General features: G+C 41.6%; 2 protein-coding genes and 9 non-coding genes across 28 annotated transcripts; 1 reads left to right on the top strand and 10 right to left on the bottom strand.

Annotated features, from left to right (window-relative positions):
• Positions 1–253: 253 nt before the first annotated feature.
• On the bottom strand, positions 254–14912 carry TAF1D (TATA-box binding protein associated factor, RNA polymerase I subunit D). 17 transcript variants are annotated; one of them, XM_040544257.1, is made up of 16 exons: positions 14742–14912; positions 14312–14375; positions 11731–11946; positions 11159–11615; positions 10687–10862; positions 8665–8719; positions 8253–8510; positions 7012–7080; positions 6702–6748; positions 5297–5423; positions 4272–4309; positions 3674–3734; positions 2970–3023; positions 2043–2120; positions 1115–1194; positions 254–505 (listed from the first exon to the last, which is right to left on the bottom strand). In XM_040544257.1, exons 3-7 carry the CDS (start codon positions 11931–11933, stop codon positions 8496–8498), a joined length of 906 nt encoding a protein of 301 aa, XP_040400191.1. In that variant the 5' UTR covers positions 11934–11946; positions 14312–14375; positions 14742–14912; the 3' UTR covers positions 254–505; positions 1115–1194; positions 2043–2120; positions 2970–3023; positions 3674–3734; positions 4272–4309; positions 5297–5423; positions 6702–6748; positions 7012–7080; positions 8253–8495. The 17 variants fall into 17 exon arrangements, with proteins under 17 accessions (XP_040400191.1, XP_040400176.1, XP_040400179.1 ...); XM_040544242.1 differs by having other exon boundaries at positions 8253–8536; positions 14742–14824; XM_040544245.1 differs by having other exon boundaries at positions 8253–8536; positions 11731–13494; positions 14742–14790.
• On the bottom strand, positions 939–1071 carry LOC121064238. The gene has a single exon (XR_005816437.1). It is a non-coding gene; the product is annotated as a small nucleolar RNA SNORA25 (small nucleolar RNA).
• LOC121064240 lies at positions 1481–1602 on the bottom strand. Its single transcript, XR_005816439.1, has one exon. It is a non-coding gene; the product is annotated as a small nucleolar RNA SNORA32 (small nucleolar RNA).
• Positions 2226–2364, bottom strand: LOC121064236. The gene has a single exon (XR_005816435.1). It is a non-coding gene; the product is annotated as a small nucleolar RNA SNORA8 (small nucleolar RNA).
• Positions 3074–3205, bottom strand: LOC121064242. Its single transcript, XR_005816441.1, has one exon. It is a non-coding gene; the product is annotated as a small nucleolar RNA SNORA18 (small nucleolar RNA).
• Positions 4033–4105, bottom strand: LOC121064235. The gene has a single exon (XR_005816434.1). It is a non-coding gene; the product is annotated as a small nucleolar RNA Z40 (small nucleolar RNA).
• On the bottom strand, positions 4759–4890 carry LOC121064239. Its single transcript, XR_005816438.1, has one exon. It is a non-coding gene; the product is annotated as a small nucleolar RNA SNORA1 (small nucleolar RNA).
• On the bottom strand, positions 5061–5195 carry LOC121064237. Its single transcript, XR_005816436.1, has one exon. It is a non-coding gene; the product is annotated as a small nucleolar RNA SNORA8 (small nucleolar RNA).
• On the bottom strand, positions 5529–5654 carry LOC121064246. Its single transcript, XR_005816444.1, has one exon. It is a non-coding gene; the product is annotated as a small nucleolar RNA SNORA40 (small nucleolar RNA).
• LOC121064251 lies at positions 6892–6963 on the bottom strand. The gene has a single exon (XR_005816449.1). It is a non-coding gene; the product is annotated as a small nucleolar RNA SNORD5 (small nucleolar RNA).
• On the top strand, positions 14826–24576 carry C1H11orf54 (chromosome 1 C11orf54 homolog). 2 transcript variants are annotated; one of them, XM_040544239.1, is made up of 10 exons: positions 14919–15081; positions 15963–16071; positions 17408–17530; positions 18271–18369; positions 19038–19111; positions 19924–20025; positions 20911–21087; positions 21805–21954; positions 22554–22670; positions 24154–24576. In XM_040544239.1, exons 3-10 carry the CDS (start codon positions 17473–17475, stop codon positions 24325–24327), a joined length of 951 nt encoding a protein of 316 aa, XP_040400173.1. In that variant the 5' UTR covers positions 14919–15081; positions 15963–16071; positions 17408–17472; the 3' UTR covers positions 24328–24576. The 2 variants fall into 2 exon arrangements, with proteins under 2 accessions (XP_040400172.1, XP_040400173.1); XM_040544238.1 differs by lacking the exon at positions 15963–16071 and having other exon boundaries at positions 14826–15081.
• Positions 24577–25001: the final 425 nt, after the last annotated feature.

Here is a 25001-nt window from a genome sequence, read left to right as displayed (position 1 = left end):
GAGGGTAAGCCAAACACAGCTTGTCAGTCCCTGGATTTAAGTGACAGGGAGGGTTGTTGCAATGGGGGGATCAGAGGTAGTAATTTTGCAGTTGAAGGGTATAGGCTCTACTCTCACCTTCACACTCGTGGTTTTAAAGGGCTGTTCCCCTCTTATACCTGAATATTCTTTTTCCTTTCTTATAACATAAAACAAACCAACTTCACCATGTTTTATAGTATAGGGTTAAGAAATAATCCCTGGCTGCAGCTGGTCCTTTCAGACATGACTTTTATTTAAATGCTGTGACATGTACAGAATAAACACCCCCAAAGCTGAATACAGTTGAGTTCAATAATGGAGAAGCGGGGAAAAAGCAGTTGGTAACACACTAGTTCAGTTTACGGAGCAGTAAGGAAAGTTTGAATGACATTAAATTACTGCAATTAACACTACCATCCTTTCTGCATGTAAGAGCTGGTCTGTTCTTCCTTGCAACAAACATGCAGCAACATCACAGCAGGACCTGAAAGAGAAGAGCACACATTAGCACCATAACTCCAGAGAAAAGCCATTTGAACTGCCTTCATGTTTTCCTAGAGTGTAAAGCAACTAACTTGGTAACATGGTGCCCACGGAAAAGCAGTATGGAGGAACATGTTTTTATATTCCTTACTGAAAATGTTTACGGGCAAAAAACATTATTTCCAGTGCCAGCTCTGATTAGAATTTTCTTACAGCCAGTGTCCATAGCATTCCAGTCCTGCACTTCCATCCCCCCTCCCTCACCCAATTTTGGATCTACTTGAGGACTTCCATGCAGCTCTAGGAACATGTCACGTCCCCCCCCCCCCCCCCCCCAAGACAGAAAGAAGCAGCATCCTCTCTCCATCAGCACCTCAAAAAGGTGACAGGGCAGTAGATCACCTTTTTTCACTCTAAGCAGCTTTACTACGTCAGGTTTTATCTCCTCAGAAATAGACCACAGCACACACAACGTGTCCACAGCATCCTGCAGAGGATTTCAATGTACGGTCACTGCGTTAAGAGCTGCTGGTTTTTCAGCCACGCAAACCCTCTTTGAAGTGACCCTGAGCATCCTTTTTAGTACCAGCAATTCTGGTAAGCACCTTACCTTCAGACTTGCTCTGGCAGCACTCAGGTGTTGCTTTTCACCCCTCCGACGTTCAGCAACTCAGTAACTGACACTACAGGCTAGAAAGTCAGATTGTTAGCACACACCATGAGTTACAGCAAACCGCAGTTGGATGCAGACTGCATGGAGCAGCCTTTTGTTTTCCCTCGTCTGTATGCTTGACAACTCTCTCCACAGCAGCTTCTGGAGCCTGAATTAACAGGTGAGATTCTAACTAGATCTTTGATTCCCTGGTAGCCCAAGTGTCAGAGCTGCCCAACAATACAGCCACATACCTATCAACACCTCAGCAGGAACCTGCTCAGTTACCAGCGGAAGGGAGCATGTGTCTGACCTACGTTAAAGCTTTATTCCCAGCAGACCTAGTGCCACGCAAGGTGGCAGTTCAAGAGTCTGATGGACTTGCTTTATGGTCATGTCCACAGCTCACCAGAAACATAACATCCTAGCAGCCTTGGTAATGACCAGATTTGACCAGATTCTCACTGCTATTACCACTGACTTAAATCAATATTTAAGACCCAGATTTAAGTTTCCCATCCTTTTTTCTTAAGGACAAATCAAAATCATGCCAATATGTAAGTGAAGCCAGGCTGCGTACCAACAACAAACCTAAAACATTCAATGCTCCAAAAAAGAATTAATCATGTCCAGCAACAGTCTCTGCTTCAGGAGCTACAAATCACTGCCTAACTCTGTGGCATCCACTCAAGTTACATGAACACCCAGCTTTGACTTGCGGATGAAGCAGCTTGCCCAGGTACTGCCAACACCCAGGACCGCCTGCTACTAGACAAGGATTCCTCTACTTCACTAGACAGTTTACTTCAAGTCCTAACAAGTTAACAACCGCAGTTCTGTGAAGTTACCTGAAACCTCCTGAACTGACAAGTAACTCAGTGCTTACCAGTCAAACAGGTCGTTATCCTCTTCCACAGCTAATCCTTTTAAAACAGAGCTCCCTTTGTTCTGTATTCCAAATCACCTGTAAAAAAAAAAACAAAACTGAATACACCTGGGAAACTCAGCTCTCACATGGGGAAGCTGTACGTGGAATAAGGAGTGCACTCGGATCCTTGAAGAGGACAAAGGTTGTATCAGCAGAAATACCAGGTTTAACACACACACCAGAATGAAAACCAACGATGCCAAATGCCGAACTGCTGTAGCACTGTTTTTTGAACACCCCATCAGAGGAATGCTGCTGGGTGCAGATACCATACAGTGCAACAGGTGCAATAGCTCAATCCACCACTGCACACGTTAAGGTTCAAGCTCCTTCTATACCCACTCCACAGAAGCAGTCATGCACTTAAGAGAGAAGAGATTCCATGGATTTCAGCAGCTTCAGAACTTTCAAGTGTTTACTTTTTCCAGAGTATTTTGCTTGTTTTACTTTAAGCTATATTCTGTAGAACAGAATCCAGGAATTGTAACAGTATTGTAGTAAACTGGCTGAGAAGCTCGGAATTTAACTCAAACATTTGAAGAATTTGAAGCTTAAAGATAGATAAAGCAGTATGTATTGCTCAATTAAATAACACAACAAAAAATGCAACATGTTACAAAGTTATTTCAAGACCAGACAGACACCAGAGTGCCGTCTTTTTTTCTTTTTAAAAAGCCATAGCAACCAAACCAAGAACTAGTAAATAACTGCTTTAGGATTAAAGCTGGACTAGACTGTTCCAAGACAGCAAGAAAACTCAACCCACAAGCAACAATGAAATAATTTTGATACCTACACAAAAAAAAAAAAAGGCTGAAGTTCAAGGCATGTAATTAGCCATGTTAGTTACACTTGAAATCTCAGAACACATCTTTTGACTCTTACCAAGCTCCTCCATTTGCACCACTTTTCGTTTGTGTCAAATGCAGAAGCCAGTACCTGAAGGAAAACATAACGCATTATTTTTATTCCTCAAATGGTAAATGAAGATTTGTCTTGTAGTTTTATCCCACAGAGCTAACAGGTAGTTCAATGGGTAAAACTAAACCACAAGTTTGTTCTGTGAGGCGTTTCCAACGACATGAACCTACAGCAGAGATCCCATCGGGATAGACCTCACCATTGCTGTTGCCACCAACTAATACAACAGATAAAAATCAAGCAGACCAGAGAAGTATAGCACAGTAGTTGCTCCTCAAGTGCCTTTTTACTTTTTTCCAAGAAATTTAGGGGAAGAGGGAAGGGAAATGATGCACTAATATTTGGATAAGATGCAGTAATAACTCCTTCATATCAGCAACAGTTTTAATATTAAAAGCTAGTAATACCTGAATGGTAACAGACAGAGGAAATTAACTACAGAATTTATTTAAACACTTGCAACATATGTACGTAACATATTTATTTTATAATTTCCACTTAACATACTGAAAGTGAACACTACTTCAGAACGCAGCAATGCAGTGTTGAGAAAAGTGCCTGAGACACTCCACAACGCAGTAAGCCTGACTTGGTAAATAGTTCAGTCACCGAAACCCTGAGCCTCCCAAGCAGTAAAGAACTTGCACAACCTCAGCTGGCATACTAACCTGCGGAAGGTTCATGCTCCTGGGAAATGGCTTTGTTTTTCTCATTTTCTCTATGTGTCACCTGAAAATGCAACATCATTACGGGGTTACAAAGTGACACGTAAGTACACAGGAACAAGTAGAGCCTACAGCAGTACTTAAGTGATTTCTAATCACCACAAGCATTTCTGATAACCTCTCTCACTGCAATCACACTTAAAGCTGCTACATCTGAATATTAAATGTGTAACTTGTCAAATGTAATTTGACAACTTTATTAATAAAAAGTCAGCTGTTATCTTTACTTCCTGACAAAACACCGCTTGTTAAATATTCAGAATGGCCACCCAGAATAAACTGAGATGAAAAACACATAACTGATTTGTTCAGAAAGGCTATTCTCACTCACTCTCTTCAGAGCAGTTGAACATTTTGCCAATCATCACAACAATTATCTTACACCACTCTCATTTTTGGAGGAAGGTAAGCGTCTGATGCAGCAACACTGCATTTTCTCAGTAAGAAAAAAACAGCAATGTACCAGCTCAATGGACTGAATTTAAGACTGCTAACTTGCACTGATCAACAGTCATAGGAATTTGGTATAAAACCAACTTACCGAGACACTCCTTCAGACTGGACTAGTGGGTGGGCTTCCTGAAAAGACAGTAAGTTACAGGATCTGAGAAACAGTTCTAAGTTCCCTCAGCATTTTAATAATTTTAAGACTCTGGTATTCTTATATTGAATAATAAACATTTCTTTTGAGATCAGAGACATGGCCCAGCCTGTCACAAAACTATCAACAAAATCTACCTGTGATTTAAGAAATTTGAACGCTACGGCACATGAGATGCAGAGGAGTTACCTCAACTGGTTTTGGGATGTAAAGAAAACACGAATGAGACTACGCTTTAAGGCGGCTTAACGAGTACACTTTCACGAACCACTTACAGGACTGGAGCACTGCATGCCTTTCTTGTAGCTGCCAACCTTCCTCTGTAGGCAGGATGCCGAATTCAAAAGCAAAACAAGCCAATCCTTGGGATTTCATTTTATTGTAGCTACATTTTGGACCATGCTTACATAATTGTTTCATTAGGCAAGCCTGTTACAGGCCTCATTGTCACCACTGCAATGAGCTTTACAGTGAGGAAAGCACAACCTGTTGCTGTTCTAGCCACGTTGTTCAATTCAGACACACGGTGAGTTGTGTCTATTTGCTGAAAAACGAGGCATAACGACACTTCACTATGCCTAGAGAATAACTTCTGGTTTTAAAACTCAGCCAATTAACTTTCTGATACTTTTGTGTTTCAAAACAACTACCTCCTCGGATACCTCCCACTGCAAGAAACGTTCTGGAACAAAATATTATCAAGTAATAGTTCAAAGAAATTCTTCATCTACTTGTTTCAACAGAAACACCAAGTTAAATCAGCACGTCCACATGAAAACCAAGATGCCAGCAGCTGAAACACTGCAGTGCTGCTTTTTGAATACATCAGAAAGACACTGCTGGGTACACATGCCTTGCAGCGTACAGGCTGATTACGTGCTCATTACTTAGCATAATATTCAACGTACTTCTCTGAAAAAATTTAATTCTCTCATGCTGAAGCTCAGCAGAAACACAAAGCTTACCTCTTTCCCTAATGTGTTCCACAGGAGTGCGCTGAGGTCAGCCAACAGTTGTCAAGAATTCAAGCAGTCCAAAAAAAAAGTAAAAACTGCTCGGTGCTGTCAAGCCGGTGAAATTCATCCACAAAGTCTGGGAAGGAAACAATGCAACTAGACTGTATTTCTGCAAAGGCGATACAAAATTCCTGCCCCGGATTCAGGATTTAGATTAAATGCTGCTTGAATAAATGCAAAGATTGTCCCTTCATATAAGTAACACAACCAATACATGCATCAGCTGTGGGTTGCGAAGAAGGGTTTTTTTTAAGCACTAGGTTCCAGGTTTTTGTCTACAGCACCAGACAAAAACTGAACACGTGCTGAAACAAACTGAAGGCATCAGCTTTCACCTTTTTTCCACTATTTTTAGTCTATATTTGAAGAGCACACAGAAATCATGTTCAATTTCTCAGTCTCCTATATACTTACCCATTAACAACTGTCACCTTTCATACCGTGCCTTCTATTTTTAGACAGGTATAATTTGGACTACAGTAACTGGGGCAACGAGTTCAGTATCAGATCTGCTGTTGTAAAAATTAATTGAAAAATCAATGTAACACTGCACAAGTTCCCTAGTCCGGTACCCTTCCTACAGCAAAGGCCAGAAGATGATGCTGTGTTCCTACCCTCTTACAAGGGAGAATGCTCTCCGAAGGCTTCAATATTTTCTGTCTCTTGGCTTCCCACCTTGCAGATCTTTTCCTGTACAGTAACCCTACATAAAGTGTTCTTCTTCCATGCCATTTCCTACGCCCTCCTGAAGACACGAGAACTTGACACATGAAAGAAGCTTCTTGAAAGAAGTTTCACAGCTTTAGTGATCCAGGACTACCTCCCTTCTGATGTTCCCATGACGCAGGACATGCATTAAGATGGGATTTTACCAGAGGGAAGCAATCGCAAGCTGCAGCTGCATGACACACGCCAGTACAGAAATTGGTGGGGCACCACCAGGAGACTAAGCGCACAGTAGCTCTCCAACCTCCTCAGCACAGAAGGCTCCAGGTAATATCCAAAACAAATCAAGTTTGTCCTCAGTTGAGAGGCCCTGCGGCATTCAACACCACGTTAAACAGAAGTATTTCCATATATGACTTCTAAAAAAACTGCCTTTAATATGCAGGTACTACAGAATTATTTTACTTTCCAGTCAAGCAGAAGCTACAGGCTCTAATTTTGGTTAGACTGATAAAAGAAGTGTTACTCTGAACTTTCTCTCTCGAGGTTTCACACATAGCAGTGAAATTTAATTTATTTACCTGAAAATTTAATTTATTCACACTAGACTGTTTTTCAAAAACATTTTGTGAAGTAAAGCAAAAGCTACCTGACAAAAATAGCAACTGCAAACCAAGTAACAGCTTACCTCTTGCATCAGCTGACCGGTATTTCATTATCCGAAAGCAAGATAAACTGGAAAAAAAAAAAAAAAAAGGAAAGGGATAAGAACTATTAGATATGATGAAGTAACGTGAGATTCCTAAAGCCAAAAGCTAGGTTTCAGCGATCAATTTAACAGCTGTAACAAGCTGGCTTTTCATGTGTACAAATCCAGTTCTAATCAGAATAGAAATTTAGTTCATTTCTGAGTCACTCAGCAGTTGAACAGGAAAATTCATCACGTGAACTGCAGAATGAGCAGTGCTCCCTCCACACACCACCTCGCTATGCCTTACCCAGCAAGAACCCCACTCCTAGATCCAGGACGAGTCTGTGAAGCCATAGAGTACTTCTCAGGTAGATGCCTAAAAGAGTTACATTTAGCCATTAATTTTGGACCATGATTAAATATGATCTTCAATTACTGAAGAGTAGGTTTTTGTAGTTTCGTTCCCTACAGCTATTAAGTTGCAATAGGGAAACCTCGAGGGATATCTTCAAAGATTTGAAACCTTAATTCAAGCTAATAAGGAATGCAACTTGACCAATCCTCTTTGTACTGAGCACCCGCAGTAAGTCTCCCCAGCTTGTCAGATCAGCAGATAACTTGCCTTTTTTTTTTTTTTTGATCCCTTTTACCTGCTGAACAGCTGTTAGTTTGTTGCTGACAGCAATTTGGCTGCTACAGAATATTTGGGGCTGAACCCATTGCTTATCTACATCTCCTCGATTTACAGGTAAGCTTTTTAAGCGTAACTTTTTTATTATTATTATTTCTACCACTATCAAGAGAGTCTTGTAATCTAGGAGTTATCACTTAACACTCATTAGTCATGTTTCCAACCGGCTAAAGCACCTTTCAGGAAGGAAATTTGGATTTGAGACAGCACTTGTTAACTACTATAATCCTAGAGAGCTTCCCACTTCTGCTTAGTTACATTCACGAGACCCCATTAAAAAGAATCTTTAAACTTACGAGTTATCCTGCACTGAAAAACAGACAACTTCAGTTATAAGAATTATCATCTTTCAAAGGTATCAACAGCATTTTGTAGTAGCCTTGTTGAAACTATCTAACCACTTTAGTATTTGTTACTGCTGGAACACACACGTGAGCATTAAGCTTCAATTCTGTCTTCAACCTTTGCTCAGCCCTCCAAGTATTTTGAAACACAGCCTACATTTCCTTGAGATACTGAATAACCCCTCAAGTATCACTCAGTCTTACTCCCTAGAGCTACCAAGTTGCAACAGGGAAACATCAAGCTTCCTCTGCAAAGCTATGAAAGGGGTCTCTAAGCCCCCTTCATAACATGAACGCAGCTATGTATGTGCACACACATGCTGCTGCTAAATCGCAAGATTTTGAACACTTAATCCTGCAATTCTATGACCCCTTGGTTACACAGGTTGCACAAGCTAATATTTAAACAGGATTACCAGCCACTGCATCAAGGGTATTTGACAGGTAAACGCTTAACAAAACGATTATACTTGCTTCCTAACAGTCAGACACAAATAAACCCAATACACTCACCTTAAACCCAATCTGACTAGGCTGCTGAGTCGACAGCTTAATGCGGTCCTCAGACCAACACTTTAAACCAAGTAGGCCTTAACGAGGTATCTGAAGAGTGACTGCTGCCACCTCATTAAGCAGTTTTCTGTTCACTGGAGTGAGCCTCGCTGAAGCCCAGACTTAGCAGCAGCACGGCCTTTCTTTTCTACTTCCACCACTCCCGTCGATTTCGCACGTTTTGTTTCTGTCTTGGATTTCTTCTTATTGGGAAGTCTGCTGCTTAAAATGAAACAGCTGTTGTCCTGAATCAACGAAAGACAGCGTATTCACAAGTCTAATTTTGAGACACCTCACTTTGATAAGGACATTGTCTACAGCTTCTTTAACCTCAGAAGGTTATAGTTTTTGAGGTTAAGGAATATTTACTCACCACTACTCTGACATCAAAGTCGTCTTGATTATCAGCACCCAAGCTGTTATCATCACTGAAATATACAAAATTTAAGTCAAACTCTACTCTTATAGTAGCCTAACATATTCATGCTGTTTTCCTACTACAATCCCTGGCTTCTCGTAATGTGTATGGAAGTGTAACAGCTCGTGGGTGTAAGATATTACTGCTTTTACAGGAGGCTGTTCTCAGACAAGCTTCTGGCAACAGAATTACATCCCAGCTACCAACACAGGCAGGACAAATTCATTTTCACTATGGTCCCCAAGTTTTTACAGCAAGACAACTTCCCAGAAAGCTGGGACAATTTTAGTCCTATTGTCCCAGTTTCAGCTAGAATAGTTAATTTTCCTCCTAGTAGCTGGTAGGGTGCTGTATTTGGGATTTAGGATGAGAAGAACGTTGATAACACGCTGATGTTTTAATCGTTGCAGAGCAGTGCTTACACTAAGCCAAGGACTTTTCAGCTTCTCACACTGTCCGCAGCAGGCGGGCTGGGAGTGCAGCAGGAGCTGGGAGGAGACAGACCCAGGACAGCTGACCCAAAACCCACAGGCTTTCATTTCTTTTTGATTCTCTCCCCCATCCCAGAGAGGGAGGGAGGAGGATGAGCGAACAGCTGTGTGGTGCTCAGCTGCTGGCTGGGTTAAACCACAGCAAGTGGCACAGGGACAACTTGCTTCAAAACTCTAAGTCTTCTAGTACTTAATTTCATATAAGGAATTCCCTCTTTGGATGAGCCACTTTGCATTTGTTCTGCAGACCTTTTTCTGCTCTTCTGTAGAAAACAGCATACTAATTACCATTACCTACTTTAGGGGCTCACCCTAATACTTCAACACACAAGAATTACCAGCTTGAGCGATAAATAGGTGAGCAATACCTGAACAGGCTTGTACTTTTACACTACCTTCTAGCTTCCCAGTTTTAAGGTGCTATGTATACTTACAAAACTATGTCATCTTGCTGACTTTTTGATCCACTTATTGTGTGTAAATAAACTGTTTTGATCACGAAAACCTACGATACACCTTTTATACCATAAAATGCTCCACTTTATTTTTTTGAATATTTGAGAAGAACAGGAAATATTTCATTCAGGAAAATATTTCAGGAAATATTTCCCCAAAATACAGATTTCAGTCAATCACATTTAGATTGCATAATGTTGATATAGGTTAACAAAAAGGGTAGATTTGAGCTCAATACACCTACAGCTTGGTCACAAAAACACACATTATTGAAGACAACTGTTCTTCCTCCTGAATTGTTCAGCTCTAAGTGTAGCAGACTGTCCTGGATCTGGCTGGGGTAGCTTCTTTGCGGCAGCCCATAAGGTGCTCTGGTTTGGATTTGTGATTGCAAGTTTTCTGTCTGTTGCTGAACAGTGCTTGGACAGCTTCACAACTTGCCCTTTCCTCATTCTGTTCCACCCACCCCACCCCCAAGCAAGCCGGCCTTCAGGTGAGCAAGAAATAGGAGGCAGACAGAGCAAGAGAGCCCACCTGAACTGACTGACCAAAGGCTTATTTCATACTGTGTAACATCAGGTTCAGCAACAAATACCAGGGGCTTGGTCTTGCCCCCATTCGCCGTTCCCCTGCGCCGCTCAGGGTGAGGAGGCGGAAGAGGGTGGATGGGGGGTGAGGAGGTTTTAGTTCATTTTTTCAGTTTCTCACTCCTCTAGCTTGTTAGCAATAGGAAATAAATTACATTAATCTCCCTATGCTGAGTTTTGCGTGTGATAGTAACCGGTGAGTGATCTCCCTGTCCTTGTTTTAACACACGAGCTGTTACCATGCCATAGTGGTGGCTCAGCTGTTCATCAGCGTCAAACCACCAAGTGTGTTACTGACTTACAGGAGTACCTATTCATTTCACCAACCAAAGTCATGCATCTACACGTTGATAACAACATTGATGCCGTATACTCAACTTTGTGTTTTAGTTTAGAACAAAACAGCAAGCTTTTTACTCCCTAAAAATATAAGATGAACTTACTTCATCTCCTGGATAGGGGAAATGGGACCTTCATCATCTAAATACTTGTGTTTCCGTACTGCCAGACATTCTCTTTCTAAGTCTTCACTAGCTTGAAGTGCTTTTAAAGCCTTTTTGAGGTGTTCTTCATATTTGAGCATTTCAATATACCGTAAGTATCCCTTTGTAGCTGCTTGCTAAAGAAAAAAACACATTGGGCAAAATTTTAAAAATACCACTACAATAAAGCAAAGAAATAAAGTATTTATAGTATCAACCAAATTGCAGTATTAAATTGACACCCTTATTTCAGCTGTGCTTTTCTTCAAGGTATTAAACAGAAAACAGCAAGTGTCCTGCGTAACAAAAATAAAACCATGTTTGTTTCACTCTACGTAGCACATCGGGTAGAAACAGAAAATAACCAATTTACATTCACTGTTTTTAAAATAAATTCAAAATTAAAACATTTCTCCAGTAAAACAGGACTCACCTCATAGTCAAGAACCATCTTTAAGGGAATATGTTTTGTCCCATAATGTTTTTCAACAAAAGGGAATTCAAAACCCCGATGTAGAAGCCTTTTCTTTTGCTCTTGTGGTGAGGCTGTCAGTGGTGGCCTCCCAGTAGGCATGTATGTGCGCTCATGCCTTGTCTTTGTCTCCGTCTCAGTCTTCCTCTTCCTTGATGTACTCCGAAAATTTCTGTGTGCAGCAGTTTTAAACTTCCTTCCCCTGAAGTGATAGGCAAAAATGGCTTTCAAATTAAGCTTGGATTTCTTCTCTTTGGAGCTTTCAGGTAGTTTCACTGGACTCGGAGGAGACGGAGAAGAATCTGAACTTTCATCATCAGGCACTGTTACAACAGCTTCCACTTGTTGCCTTGAAGGTCCTGATTTCCTTTTTTGCTTTGAAGGTGCAATGGAGCACTTGGTGTGGTACTCACTGCCACTAGAAGCAGAAAGGTCACCAAAGAAACATTTACTTTCAACAGAATGCGTACATTTATGATGTATCGTGCAGGTTTTGTGCATAAAAAGTTCTCCAACTAGCAATAAAAACTCACATTTCTGAATCACTGCTGTCCAGGATGACCTCAACTGAAGACTCCTCAGGAATGGCATCCTTCTGCCTTGAGCGTGAACGTTTCCTGTGTTTATTTGTTGCGTGCTCATTTAACATATCTATTTCTTTCTGTTGAGTGCATATTAGATCTTGGGCATCAGGGTAATCAGAAACAGAAGCCTGGGATTCATTTGCATCAGTCATGTTTCAACCTGTCCTAAAATCAATGAGCATTCAAGAAATTAAAGAAAATCCTCTGTTAAGCAGGCAAACCTCCCCTGCTCCATTTCATAGGGTTAACTTAAAGCAATTTGTGAGCAAACTTGGATATGAAGTTCTCCTGTACATGTACACATGCATGTAAGCCAGCAGCTTAACTTTAAAGGATGCTGCACATCTAAGTCATACTCAAACACTCACTTCACTGTAGTTTATAATAATTTTGAACTTATCCAGGCCTGTTGGCATGAGAAACAACGCCATTTCCCTGTTCTTTAAGGCTTCCTGCTCTAACAATCTATCGACATTTTGTTTACTGCTATCAACAAAAATGGAGACTAGCCCCAAAAGAAAAAAGTAATTTTCAGCTGAATCTGCAATACAATCCACCCCTTGAGCTGCATAAATCCATACAAAATAGACTGGAACACACAGCAGAGGAACCTGCCCTCACTGTGCAATAGCCTAGAGTAATTTTATCTGCATGCTAGTCATTTACTAACCTCTAGTTCTCTATCTTGGGAGATTTTTACATGCTTTTTACATATACAAACCAGCAGTAATAGGTAAAATTAGCATGCCAAAACAAATGGTTACAGAACTTCAGCAGCTGTGACTACTCACAGGACTAAGTTCCATTTCCTCCCCAACCCATACAGCTACAAGCTATTATCAGAACAAAGGTGACGAATACCACAACTCTATTGCAGCTGTTGTTACCATAAAAGCAGCAAATAAAAAGACCTATTTTGAAATCTTAGAAAGTGGGCATTCTTTACTATCAAAGCTGTGGCACTGGAGACACACATGGATTGTTCTGCCAAAGTGCATTTACCTTCTCAATGCTGACCAAAAAAATTTATAATCACAAGGCTCACATATTCATTACATTTCTTGAAGAAGTCATACATATTACTACTGGTTTACTGAAATTATATATGTATGTTCCTCCCATCTGCACAGACTCAATGAATTGAAGCAGTGGTCATGGTGGTTGTTGCGGCCTCTTCATCCTTGTCTGTTGATTAACCCTGAACCTGTTTTTCACTATTTCTTCCTTAAATAGTGTTGTTTTGCTGATGTGCCAGCTGAGTTATGCACGCTTCTTCATTTCTTTCTTATGTTACGACCCTTCCTCCATTTCCTTTGATTTGTTAGTGCTTAACTAAGCAGAACATATAATACAAAATTCCTCATGAGGCAGGACATACAGTAGAAGGTTCCTTCCATGCTAATATCAATATTATTCAGGCCAAGAGATCTATCAGTATCACTGCACATCAACAATTAAGTTTTAAACAGCCTACATTTGGGAATGAGTTTTTGCATCATATAACTGTTCAAGGTAGAACCTTCTTCCTTGTGCTTTTTTTTTTTCCAAAATTGAAGTCATTTATTTATCAACCTGCACTAAACACAGGTGTGGGAGTACAGCAGAATTGAAACTCTCCCTAATGGAGTTTCAGAAGCAGCAGAGGGGCTAAACATGCCCTCCTTTGGTGCCACATGAAATGCAAAAAGGTACTGTAACTTTCCAAGACTCGTTCTGGAGAATAAGAAAGCAGGCATTTTTTATTAACAGCACTAGGTACATAGGGGATAATTCAACAAAACACACACACCCAAGCACAACAGTGAGTACTTATTTATAGTTTAGAGATATACATATTCACACAATTTCCAAGAAAGGCAAGTATTTAACATTAATGGTTTCTCAGAACTAACCATCATACTATCCCTCCTACTCTCACATGCGCAGTACCCTCTCTGGTAGTCACACTTTGGGGTCTTTTTGATTAAGACTCAGTCTTCTTCACTGTGTACTTTTCCCCTTTCCATCTTTGTGCATGCTCAGTCATTGTTTAACTGTTTCAGCTGTTTTGCTCTTTAGAAGCTCAGCTATTTTAATTAATTTCTACTTCAGGGCACCGTGTTCCCTTTTCAGTTAAGTTCTTCCTTGCTCTTGTGATTGGAGCCAAGTCTCCCTATCAGTGAGGCTGATACAACTCAGCAATCCCTATTCATTTGCACATTTTATGTCTTATATTCTGTGTTTCAATTTGGAAATAAGCTTTTATATCACGTAACCTACTCCCTTGAGTTTTTTTTTTTTTTAAACTGAAGTAATTTGTTTATAAACCTGCACTAAATGCAGGTGTAGGGGTACAGTGGAGCTGAAACTCACCCTAATGCTGTTCCAGAAGCGGCAGAGGGGCTAAACGTGCCTCATTTAGTGCCAGAGTAACCACAGGGCTGCTCTGCTGCTTGGGGCCATCCATACAAAGCCTGAACAACGCAAACTCCAGAACAAAAGCACATGCAACAACGTCAGCTTTTCCTACTCGACTGCAGATAATACTTACAGTTCGGGGCTAAGCACCAGCTTCTACCTCGTCTCTCTCACCACCCGGCATGCCAAGCAGCTCCCTGAAAAAGAAAACTAATCCACTCATTACACATTGACGGAACCCTTCCCTCGGGAGAGCCAAAAGGCTGCCGAAAGGCGCCCAGCCCCGGGGCGGACATTTTGTGCGCGGCCACCCGCCCTTACCACAGCCTGAGGGCGCCCCGGCAGCCGTGAGGGGAAGCTCGCCGCCGCCCAGCCCGCTCCTCAAGGCGATCCCCGGCCCCTTCCCCAGGCTCGCCCCTTCCCTAAGCTCGTTCCTCAAGCAAGCTCCTGGCTGTAAGCGCTGGGCAAGCAGGAGGAAGCGGCCATCGCCTCAGCCTCCTCTCAGCCGGGCGCCTCGCCCACCAAATGGCGGCGGGCGCCACGCTCCCCCTCGTCCCCCTCACCTCACGCTTCGGCGCCGCAAAGGGCTCGAAATGGCCGCTCCGGGGACTAAATAGCGGCCGGCTCTCGCGAGAGGAGCTGAGGAGGAGGGAGGGAAAGAAGGAGGGATGGATGGAGGTTGGGAGGGTCGGGCTAGAGGCGTCATGGAGGGGGTGGCGGTGCCGCCTCCAGGCAGCCCAGTCGGGGGAGGGACGCCCTGGGAGGCGGTGGTTGGGGCCGGTGCTCTCCCGGTGTCTCAAAGGGGGCCAGCCCGGTCCTATCTCGTAGCCCAGCCTGAAACGGGCGCAGCTGCTGAGCTTTCCCCGCTCGCTGTGGGACTGTGGAGAAGTGCCGGTCGCGCAGGTTTGGCTCTGCGGCTCCTGGCGGTAACCGGGGACTCGCCGTGTGCCGGGCGGGCAGGGAGCGGAGCCGTGCTGCCGCTTCCCCGCCTCCTTCCCTCAGCTGCCCAGCCTCAATAACCCCTTCTTTCTTCCCCTGCCGACTTCAGCGGCAGCTTTGCTGTTTCCTCTCTCTCAGCCGTGTTTCCTCGCCTCTGCCTGATGGTCCCTCAGGGATCCCTGTCTCGTCCTTCCTGACCCGCTCCTCTCCCGGTCCCGTCCTTCGAGCTGTCCGCGCGGCCCCCTGCATCCCCTCAGTCGAGGAACACGACATTTGCAGACACATCCACAGATGTTCTGCTTTGCTTGGTGTCTTCTTCTCTCGCTGGCTCTCGCTGGCTGTCATCTTCCAAGTTTCCCTGAGACTTCACTTCCCCCCCCCCCCCCCCCCCCGGCATTTTTAGCCCGCCTGTAACTTTTCCTTTCTGGTTTCTGCCTTTCAAATTAGTTTTAATCCAGTTTTTGATACCAGGCACTTCCCACCCCATGAACATGCTACCTATTTATCTGTGTTCTCCTGGCCCTTACCAAATCTCTGATGTTGTTTTCCTGCTTGGAAAAGAAAAACTAAAAAATCTTTTTACATGCTTGTTGTCTCAGCTCTTACTGCACCATTCCAGATCTCTTCCTAATAATCTTACTGTTCCTTTAGTATTTGTGTCTGTGACACATCAACACTACTTTGAAAGCCTTCTGTACTAACCACACCGGAGTCCCCCTACAATGGATTTCATTGCCCGTTGTCTCCTTCCCTGTTGTCCCTCACCCACACCACACAAACTCCCTGCAAATGCTGTCCTTAGGCTGGTGACTAACTGATCTACTTCTCTTTTTGCTTGCTTCCAGGTCAACTACTATCTAGCAATCAGGTGATGTTTTTTATGGGACACTGAGCTTTATCCAGTTTTTCTGTTTCGTGACTGTGGTGAGCTGACAACTGTCCTTTAAACAGCAGGTGATGATCTAGGTGTTACATTTGAGTCTACTTGACTGAACTGTGTCCAAGTCTTGCCCCAGTCTTTTGCACAATACCAGGTCTAGCCTGTCTTCTCAATCTATTTCATGATTTTTCCAACTGGTGTCTTGAGTTCTGGCACAGCTTCCTTCTGGATGTGACAAAAGGTTCTTGAGGGGATGAGGTTGACTTAAAACAATGCTGCCAAAGTCATCTTCACTCTTTCTCTGATTAAATTACTCCCTTTCTTGTGTTCAGTGCACACTTAAAGTCCTGGAGTTGGATGCAATCCATCTGTTGGTAGGCTTCTACCAGAGGCGCCAAATCCAGTCTGGTACCTTCTCTTCCACAAGCCAAAGAAGGGAGAGGGTCACTCATGGAGATGGATAAGACCAACTAGGACGAAATTTACTATACACAGATAGCTTTCTTTCTTCCTTTCTCTACTGCTTGCAACAGCAGTGCAGACTCAAGAGGACAGTTGTATAAGGACAGTTGTGGTTTGGTTTTGTTTTTTCTTTTTTTAATATTTTTTCAATCGTAAAAGCTAGGAATTTATTTTTAACAGAAGCTAAAAGTATACATTAGCAGGTATCTCGTGTCATAGTCCTTTGTAACAAAAGCTCTGTGAGATCTGGGAATGCAATTTTTTTTGTTTGATTTTTTCCCACAAAACCTGAGATCTGGATGAGTGGGGCCCATTTTCTTTTTCTGTTGTGTGCAGCAAACACGTGCCTAAGGAGTTAATGATTGCTGTGGCTGAATTATAGATAGCATATAATCAGATATTTGTGCCCAGAGCTGGTGGTTTGCCCTAGTAGCTGACATTGCTGTTGCAAGGCTACCTGAAATATAGCTCATTTCAAAATGGACTATTACACTTATGTTCCAAACAGAACTTTTTGTTATGGGCTCTGTACCCATACAGAGCCCAGAACGGTAGAACTTGCTGCTGTTGTTTTCTGTTTTGAGATGTGCTGCTAGCCTGTTTCCCTCTGGAAAGGGAAGCACGTGCCCATAAGCAAGTGGAGACCATGTCACAGCCAAGGTTGAAAGTCCGCAGTAACCGATGCTTGAAAGAGTAAACATTAACGTAGGGAAGACCTGGGGAGGCAACTAGCGTGCTTTAGAAAAGCCCAGTTTTCTTGCAAAATAAATTATGGCTTCTTCCAAAGCACATAAGAAAATTAACAGTAACCTTGAAGCTGTTAGTCTTTCCCTTGAAGACATAATTGCGATTCTACTGTTGTCTATGTATTCTTGCATGAATTTGAAAAATAAGTTATGTATTGAAAACAGACTGTTTTAATCACTAAACCATTACCCTTGTTGACAGATCAGTCACTTCTACAGTGTGTGATAATATATTTCTTACCTGAAGAAATCAGTAACAATCAGCAAATGGCCAAAGTTGAAAGGTTTGCTTTTCATGTTCCAAGCCTGGAGGAGCTTGCTGGAGGTAAGTCATGCAGAGAGTATAACTTATTATGAACTGAAAATGTGCTCTTCAAACTTTCTTTAAAGCTTTTATCATATCCTCTAATACATGCAGAATGTTCTTGCTGTTAGTACGCTAGGATGTAAAGAAAAGCACTGTTTTTTTATATGCTGTTCTTTAAAACAAATGACACCTCCCCTTCCCCCTAAAAAATCTTGCCAGATAATCTTCATGTGAATGGAAACGTGACAGGCAATATCCTGTAAGAGCAGACGCTTCCAGACGGTGTCTGGAGATTATAATCAAGCAATTGCAAACAGTCTAGTTCATGTATTTCAAAAAGTCATTGCCTTGTCAGCTAAAACTTACTTCCTCCTTTGCTCTCATATACTTGACTGTGATCATAATTTCCTGCCCTTGTGAAGCAAAAACACTGCTGAATGTAGTTTAAGGTTATACATGTTACTTCACAGCTACGGTACGTCAATTAAAAGCTTTGTAAAATTCATAATTAAGGTGGTAACTAATAATTCTCTGAACAAGCTCTTGATCTTCTCCAGTGTTCTGGCTTGAGAAACAATGCGCTTATAGGCACTAACATTTAAATCAATAGATTTAAAATAGATTTACTTAAAGTATGTGTTCTTGAAAGTATCTTGCTGAAATAAAGCCTAAAAATATTTTGTGCTGTTAGTTAACTTGTCAACCCCTCAGCAATGTTTCATTGCCAATAACTTTGCCATTACTTTTTTTTATTACAGTTTTGCAGAAAGGGCTTAAAGAAAACTTTGCTGATGCTCAAGTCTCTGTTATAGACTGTCCTGATCTGACTCAGGAACCTTTCAACTTTCCTGTTAAAGGTAACCTAGCATTCCTGTCTTCCACAAAGACTTCTGCAGTTCTTGCTACCTGATTGTACTTGGTTTTGATCTTCTAGAGATGTTAGGAGAGCTTAAGTCATTTTTCAGTTACAGAATACGCATGAGAGGAAAGCTACATTTTACTCTTGGATTTGCTGTCTAGTTGATGTACGAACAAGGACAAATCATTCAAGTGCTTGTCATCATTTTCTTTCTTAACCTATGATTGCAATACACACTTAGGAAATAAGCTTTATTTATTAAACTCCAAAGGTTTTGAAATGAAGTTATCTTCCAGCTGGAGAAATGTTTTTGATCCATGACAATCACTATCTGAACCTAAGGAGCTGCACTTCCATTTGGTGTAAATTCCTGCCATCCATGTTTGTCTGTGAAATGAAACTGTCTTATTTTGAATGGGATTCATTGTCTTTGACATTAGCTGTCTAGAAGACAGATGCCTCATGTCATCTGTTCTACTCATCTGAATTCACTGTCATCAACGTAGGTAAAGAAGCACCATGAGAAGGTCATGCATCCCTTCTAAAGTTTGAGTCTGACTTTCTGAAGAAGTTTGAGGAACCAGTTCTTTGGTGCAGTAGACTGTGTGCTTACATAAGAATTTCACAGAAAACATTTTACCAAGCTAACTGGCTGTATTCTTCCAGGAATCTGTGGAAAGCCTAGAATAGCAGATGTGGGAGGTGTTCCTTACCTTGTACCCGTTGTACAGAAAGAAAAAGTGAGTATTTTTCTGTAGCTGTGGGGTTTAAATACATTTTTAATAGAAAAGGAATATCTTGTTGAAATAAAAACAAAACCAAGGACTAATGGGTACTATAAGATTCCACTTGTGTAAGAAAGTTAGTTTTCAGTGTTGTGTTAGATTGATTCTGATGTGTCTTAAGCACAGACCATATCAGGAAATCTTACAGATCTTAGCAAAAATTTCATATACTGTCTAGTATCTGGTAGTTCATCTTCTCCTGCTTTCAAATACCAGATAGTATTGAAAGCAAACAATTTGTGACAGGAGCCATGGAAAGAAATACTAAACAAAGGGCTTGTCTGTGTGTTTATATACGGTTTGTTGAAGTCAGTGATTTCAAGTCACAGCCATGCTTCTTTGTAAAAACTGGCTGCATTTATTTGCATTTTCAAGCCAACACTAGACTCGCGTTAGTGTTCTTTTCCAAGAACATCATGCTTCCTTTCTGAAACCTGGCCCTATCTGTCTCTATATGATATTCTCTTCCATGTGATTTCTTTTTTATTTTATACAAATACAATTTTCAATAGAAACAATAATTCAGTTTTTGGTAAATGGCAGGGGAACATACAGGCAGACTCTCTGTTTCACAAAATGGTCAGGGCTATACCCAATCTGTTACTACTAAATGTTGTGTTGTTCAGACTTGGGAACTGTATTCATCCTAATTATCCAAAATATCAATGAGGTGTTGTGAATGAAATGCATCCAGAGGTTACAGTGAACAGAATGGTAACTCCAGATCAGAGCACAACACCGCAATCAAAGGTTTGTGTCTCTTGCAGGTTTATGATCTCAATACAGTTGCAAAAGACATAGAGCTACCTGGAGCCTTCATTCTTGGAGCTGGAGCTGCTTCATCTAGGATTCTTGGTGTAAATGCTGAGGTCAGTAACAAAAAGTGTGACAGTTCTCAATGAATTTGTGGAAGTATCAAAATAGTAGAGCAGTATCATGCTCGGCGTTTCCTATTTACAACAAAATGATCATTTAATGTAAACCTTTCATGCCAAAAGTACATAAACCACATGAGGAGGAATTAGATGAGATACATACTATCGATATAATACAAATTGATTTTTAACTTGTAGTTTCCAGAAAGCATGTGATTGATTTGAAGCACACAGAAAACATGATTTTCTTGAAACTGATTGATGACACGTTTTAGAAATGTCTGAGTTACCTCTAAATACCTTTGAAATGCCTCCTGTCTTTTGCCTTCTTGAGTGACTTTGTTTTACCATTCTACATTTTAAAGTTTCCACATACAAAACGTTTACCTGCAAGAGAGGCAGGAGACAAAAACTACTGCCTCTGGAGGCTTTTGGTTAGTCAGAGCCCTTTCAAGCATAGATCCCTGGCCTTGCCATCCCCTTTTGATTAATTTATTGGCAGATGAGATAGACTATCCCAGCACTGAATTTGGACCACTGTAGTAGTGCTTGTTAAGGTACAACTCGAGAAGGTATTATGTAGAATTCCAATACCTGCATGGCAGGGCTCAGATGTCAAAGGCTGGACTTCTTTAACACTAATATTCATCTTCAGAAAACATTACGTTTAACTCTTCAGAGAAAGTAAAAATGATTTCTGGAGGTTCTGTTGCGTTAAAAAATTAGCACATTTTCCTCATGCTGAGAGATGAAGGGCATGTAATGAAGGGGATTATTTCTTGGGATCATGGTCCAACACTTAAATTTACGTTCATTTTACTGACTCTTACATGTTCTTATTAACTTATTTTGACTTATGTTACATGTTCTTTTTCTCAGCTTATCCCTATTGTTCAAGCTCAGAGTGATAAGAAGCCTGCTGTAAATGGGAGCTACATCGCTCAGATAAATCCTGCAGATAAAGGGTGCCTGCTCGAGAAGTACAGCAGTAAATACACTGACTGCGAGTTTGGGCTGTTGGCCAATCTTTATGCCAGTGAGGGCCAACCTGGTAAGGTGCGTCCTTGGAGCAAAGGTGACTTTGCTTGCAGAGCTTTGTGGCTGAAGGGAAATCCATGTTTTAATGTTCTTAAGTCAGTTTTCTATGATAACAGTAAAGAAGCAATTCTATGAAAGAAATATCCAAACGGAAGAAACTGCTGTTGGTGAACAAGGAGAAAAGTTGGTGGAGACAGAGAAGCGTTTGAATTTTTAAGGAATAAATATTAGTTTAGTAAAACTTTTCCCTTACAAATCATCCATTCAAATCCAGTCCAAACATGCAGTGACTTAAGGTTATTGCTGTACAGTGACCGACTTGCGTAAATCATTTCTGTGCACTTACCTATTTTTTGTAGGTGTATTGCCCCCAGCACAGCTAGCACAAAGCAGTGTTGGCAGAGCAGCAAAAAAGCTGTTTACTGCATGGAAACTGAGCAATCTTTTCAATTAAGAGTTTCTAAGAGCTGAAGCCAGCTGGTGGATAGAAGGGGGTTGCTTATACCACTGTTTCATGTGTGGGTAAATGACTTGTGGCCCAGTACCCTTCACAAAGTTAGTGTTGAACAAAGTTGATCAGGTACTGAAAGGACATGGAGCAACAGCTGTGGGGAAAGTCATGCTGTGAAACAGAAATCTTGGGTTGTGAGTGTGGGAGAGTTTCAGAGCAGCTTTCACAGACCGTTTCAGGCTGTTGCTGGAAGATAGCAGTGATGAAATAACTTTATTCTCCAGGTCATTGAAGTGAAAGCCAATGGAAGAACTGGGGAACTTAATTTTGTCTCTTGTCTGAGACAAATTTTAGAGAAGCACTATGGAGAAAAGCCAGTTGGGATGGGTGGTACATTTGTCATTCAGAAGGGGAAAGCAAAGATTCACATTATGGTAAGTTGCTCTCAATTCATATCACTTTCTTCATTCTTCTGAAAACAGAAGTATAAATCAAGGTGTAACCTCTCATTGCCCTGACTTTTTCTTTGTATTTTTAAATTTATGTGTGAACAGTTAGGATAAGCAGTGTATTAAACTAAGAAGCTGATATTACAAAACTGGCATCCCATAACTAATGATGCTGTATTACTTGGCCTTAACACTGTGATCTTTTCTTTTTAAATCCATGGGCAACTAGAGAAGGAACTGTAGAACTGTTGTGAAGTGAAATAAAATGAAATACAGGCACTGAGATGATACTTACAGAAAGCAATAAACATTTAAAAAAAAAACACAACTATTTGAGCTTCTAAAATATAATAAGAGGATAATCCTCACTTCAGCAGCTTTCCCACTAAGCATCTGTGGTGGAAGAAGTAATATTCTGATCACTTTTGTTTCTGGCAGAAACACAGTAATGGGTGAACTCCTGCAAGGCAAGAAGTAATTTGAGCAGAATAGTGGGGTGGGGAAAGGTGAAGTAAAGTTTCTAGAGAAAAAGTGTCTTGGTATAAGTAACTTCATCTCACTTAAAGCTTTTGTTTTTGCTGTAGCCTCCAGAATTTTCTGCCTGTCCTCTGAACACTGATGAGGATGTGAATAACTGGCTCAAATTCTTTGAAATGAAGGCTCCGCTGGTTTGTCAGCCAGTAATCGTTTCCAGGGATCCAGTGAGTCTCTTCCTCATTTCTAAGTGTAAACTAAGGCTTGTGATGGATTTTGTCTTGGATGTGATTTTCACTTTAAGAACAGGAGTGTGTATGTATTGTGTTAAATGCTTCCAGAGGGGGTGTGATGAAATACAAGCTTCTCATTTCTGTCATTGGTTTGAATTTTAGACTCAGTCAATCAATTCGGGAATGTAGTGGGTGTTCACAGAGGATTGAGGTTAATGGTTCTGTTCCAATTGCAAGTGTGCAAGTGTTTGCATCCCAAACCTAACAGCACAGTTTGCATTTACAGCTAGGCACAGCAGGAGGAATGTCGAGAGCACGGAAGCTTGATCAGCTATGTGTTCTTGTAGCTCACTTTTAGAAGTCTCTTGCCAATGCTGTGTCAAAATGTGTACAGCATGTGTCTCAATTGCTGATGCAAATTCAAGCCTGCAATTCCTCATGTTAGAAAGATACCTAGCATCTTTCACAAGCACTAAAATCAACGACAAACAATTCAGGATAAAAAGCAGTCAGGTTTCAAAAGCCATTTAGATGTTCACCGTTAGGAAGGCTGTGTTCAGAAGTAACCGGGAAGCCATAGATGAAATTGACTTTTTAAAATAACAATGCAGTAATAAATAATATAAGTAAAAATTTCCAGAGTGAAATGAGACATGCTGTAGGCTTGAATACACTCAGTGGTGTGACTTTATTGTGTCTTTATTTAGCACCTTTTGGCTTAAGACTAAATTGTGTGCGTCTTCCCAGAATCTAATGCTGAGTACTTAGAAAACAGCTGCCAACAGCTGCTCTGTTCCGAATCAGTACGAGTTGTGTAGTGGATGCAGCTGGAGCATTCTTATCAGTATCCATTGGAAGCACAAGAGCACTCAGCTGGGGCAGTGTTTTTGGAAATGCGTGAATGCCATCACAGAGATGACAGTGGAAGACAGCTTTAATCCTGCGTTATTGAACTGTTCTGTTTCTTGCATTCAAATGCCATAGCATTACTCACCAGTATCCTCTGGATATATAAAATTGATAGGGGTGATGTCACTGGCAAGGATGCTAGTTATTATTTTATTTGCTATTCTTCCTGTTTTCATCCAAGCTGGCCCTCCGAACTGGAGTAGAGATTGTCCCTTTATTGCATGTTTCTTTGGTATTCAGTGCAGAGTGGTTCTGATTTCCAGTAGGGCCTCCTCGATAAGACTGATTTAATCCCAAATTAGAAAAGAAAAAAGGAAATCTCTGGGAGATTAACAGCAAAAGCTGTGGGCTCCCAGGGTTTCTAAATTCTTTTCTGTCCTGTGGTACGGGCTCATATAGCTCCTCTTAGTTTTTCTTACTATTAGTTTCACAAGCACCTCGCAAGTTTTCATTGCTTAATGGCTGTAGCATCCTTTGAGATCTGTGGAAATACAAATGCGAGATTATCCAAGTACTTTTAAATACCAATTCTAGGAAAGCGTGCTCACAGCCCTTTCTTTACTCACAGGGTTTCGACCTGCGCACAGAGCACACGCACTGCTTCAGCGCCCACGGGGAAGGAGGGCACTACCACAACGACACCACGCCGGACAGCGTGCAGTACTGCGGGTATTTCTTGCCTGCGGAGCTTCTCTTCCGTATCGACAGGCCCAAGGAGACGCACATGGTTGGCAGAGACTAAGCTGGCCCGTCCACAGGGAGGCTTTAATGAAGGCGTAGCAATTTAATTTTGTTAAGTAAAAATGCTGATTTTTGTAATGCTTTTAATTACGCACATATTTATCAAAGTCAAGAACAAATATGACAGCAATAAACTTCCAGCCTTTTAGATTTGTTAAGGAGAGAAAATCAGAGTTTATTTGTAATTGGAGTGGTTATGGCTAAATTCAAGCTGTAATTTCACTGGAGTATTATTAATAATGTATTTTTTGCTGTTCGGTTCCTCTTCTTGCATGATTGTTGCTGATGATTGATGATGTTTTGTTGTAGACAACACCAAGCTGGGGGGAAGTGTTGATCTGCTGCAGGGTTGGAAGGCCCTGCGGAGGGACCTGGGCAGGTTGGGTCGATGGGCAGAGGCCAGTGGGATGAAGTTCATCATGGCTGAGTGCTGGGTCCTGCTCTTGGTGCACAACAACCCCATGCAGTGCTACAGGCTTGGGGCAGAGTGGCTTGAAAGCTTTGTGCAGAGGAAAAGGATCTGGGGATGCAGATTGATGCTTGCCTGAACGTGAGCTGGCAGCGTGCCTAGGTGGCCAAGAAGGCCAATGGCATCCTGCCTTGGATCAGGAGTAGTGTAGCCAGGGAGGTGATCGTCCCCCTGTACTTTGCTCTGGTGAGGCTGAACCTCGAGTG

The sequence above is a fragment of the Cygnus olor genome, chromosome 1 (genome assembly GCF_009769625.2).
Source record: "Cygnus olor isolate bCygOlo1 chromosome 1, bCygOlo1.pri.v2, whole genome shotgun sequence".
NCBI lineage: Eukaryota > Metazoa > Chordata > Aves > Anseriformes > Anatidae > Cygnus > Cygnus olor.
Note: the sequence above shows the minus strand (reverse complement) of the source record. Positions and strands in the feature narration are given on the sequence as shown.

Coding starts and splice junctions, on each gene's coding strand:
- TAF1D (XM_040544255.1), bottom strand. CDS start 11,839: ATGAGCACGCAACAAATAAACACAGGAAACGTTCACGCTCAAGGCAGA. Junction 10,863..11,158: donor AGATGGTTCTTGACTATGAG/GTGAGTCCTGTT, acceptor TTTTTTCTTTAG/CAAGCAGCTACAAAGGGATA. Junction 8,720..10,686: donor TCCCCTATCCAGGAGATGAA/GTAAGTTCATCT, acceptor TGTATATTTCAG/TGATGATAACAGCTTGGGTG.
- C1H11orf54 (XM_040544238.1), top strand. CDS start 14,847: ATGGATGGAGGTTGGGAGGGTCGGGCTAGAGGCGTCATGGAGGGGGTG. Junction 18,370..19,037: donor TTTCAACTTTCCTGTTAAAG/GTAACCTAGCAT, acceptor GTATTCTTCCAG/GAATCTGTGGAAAGCCTAGA. Junction 21,088..21,804: donor GTGAGGGCCAACCTGGTAAG/GTGCGTCCTTGG, acceptor TTTATTCTCCAG/GTCATTGAAGTGAAAGCCAA.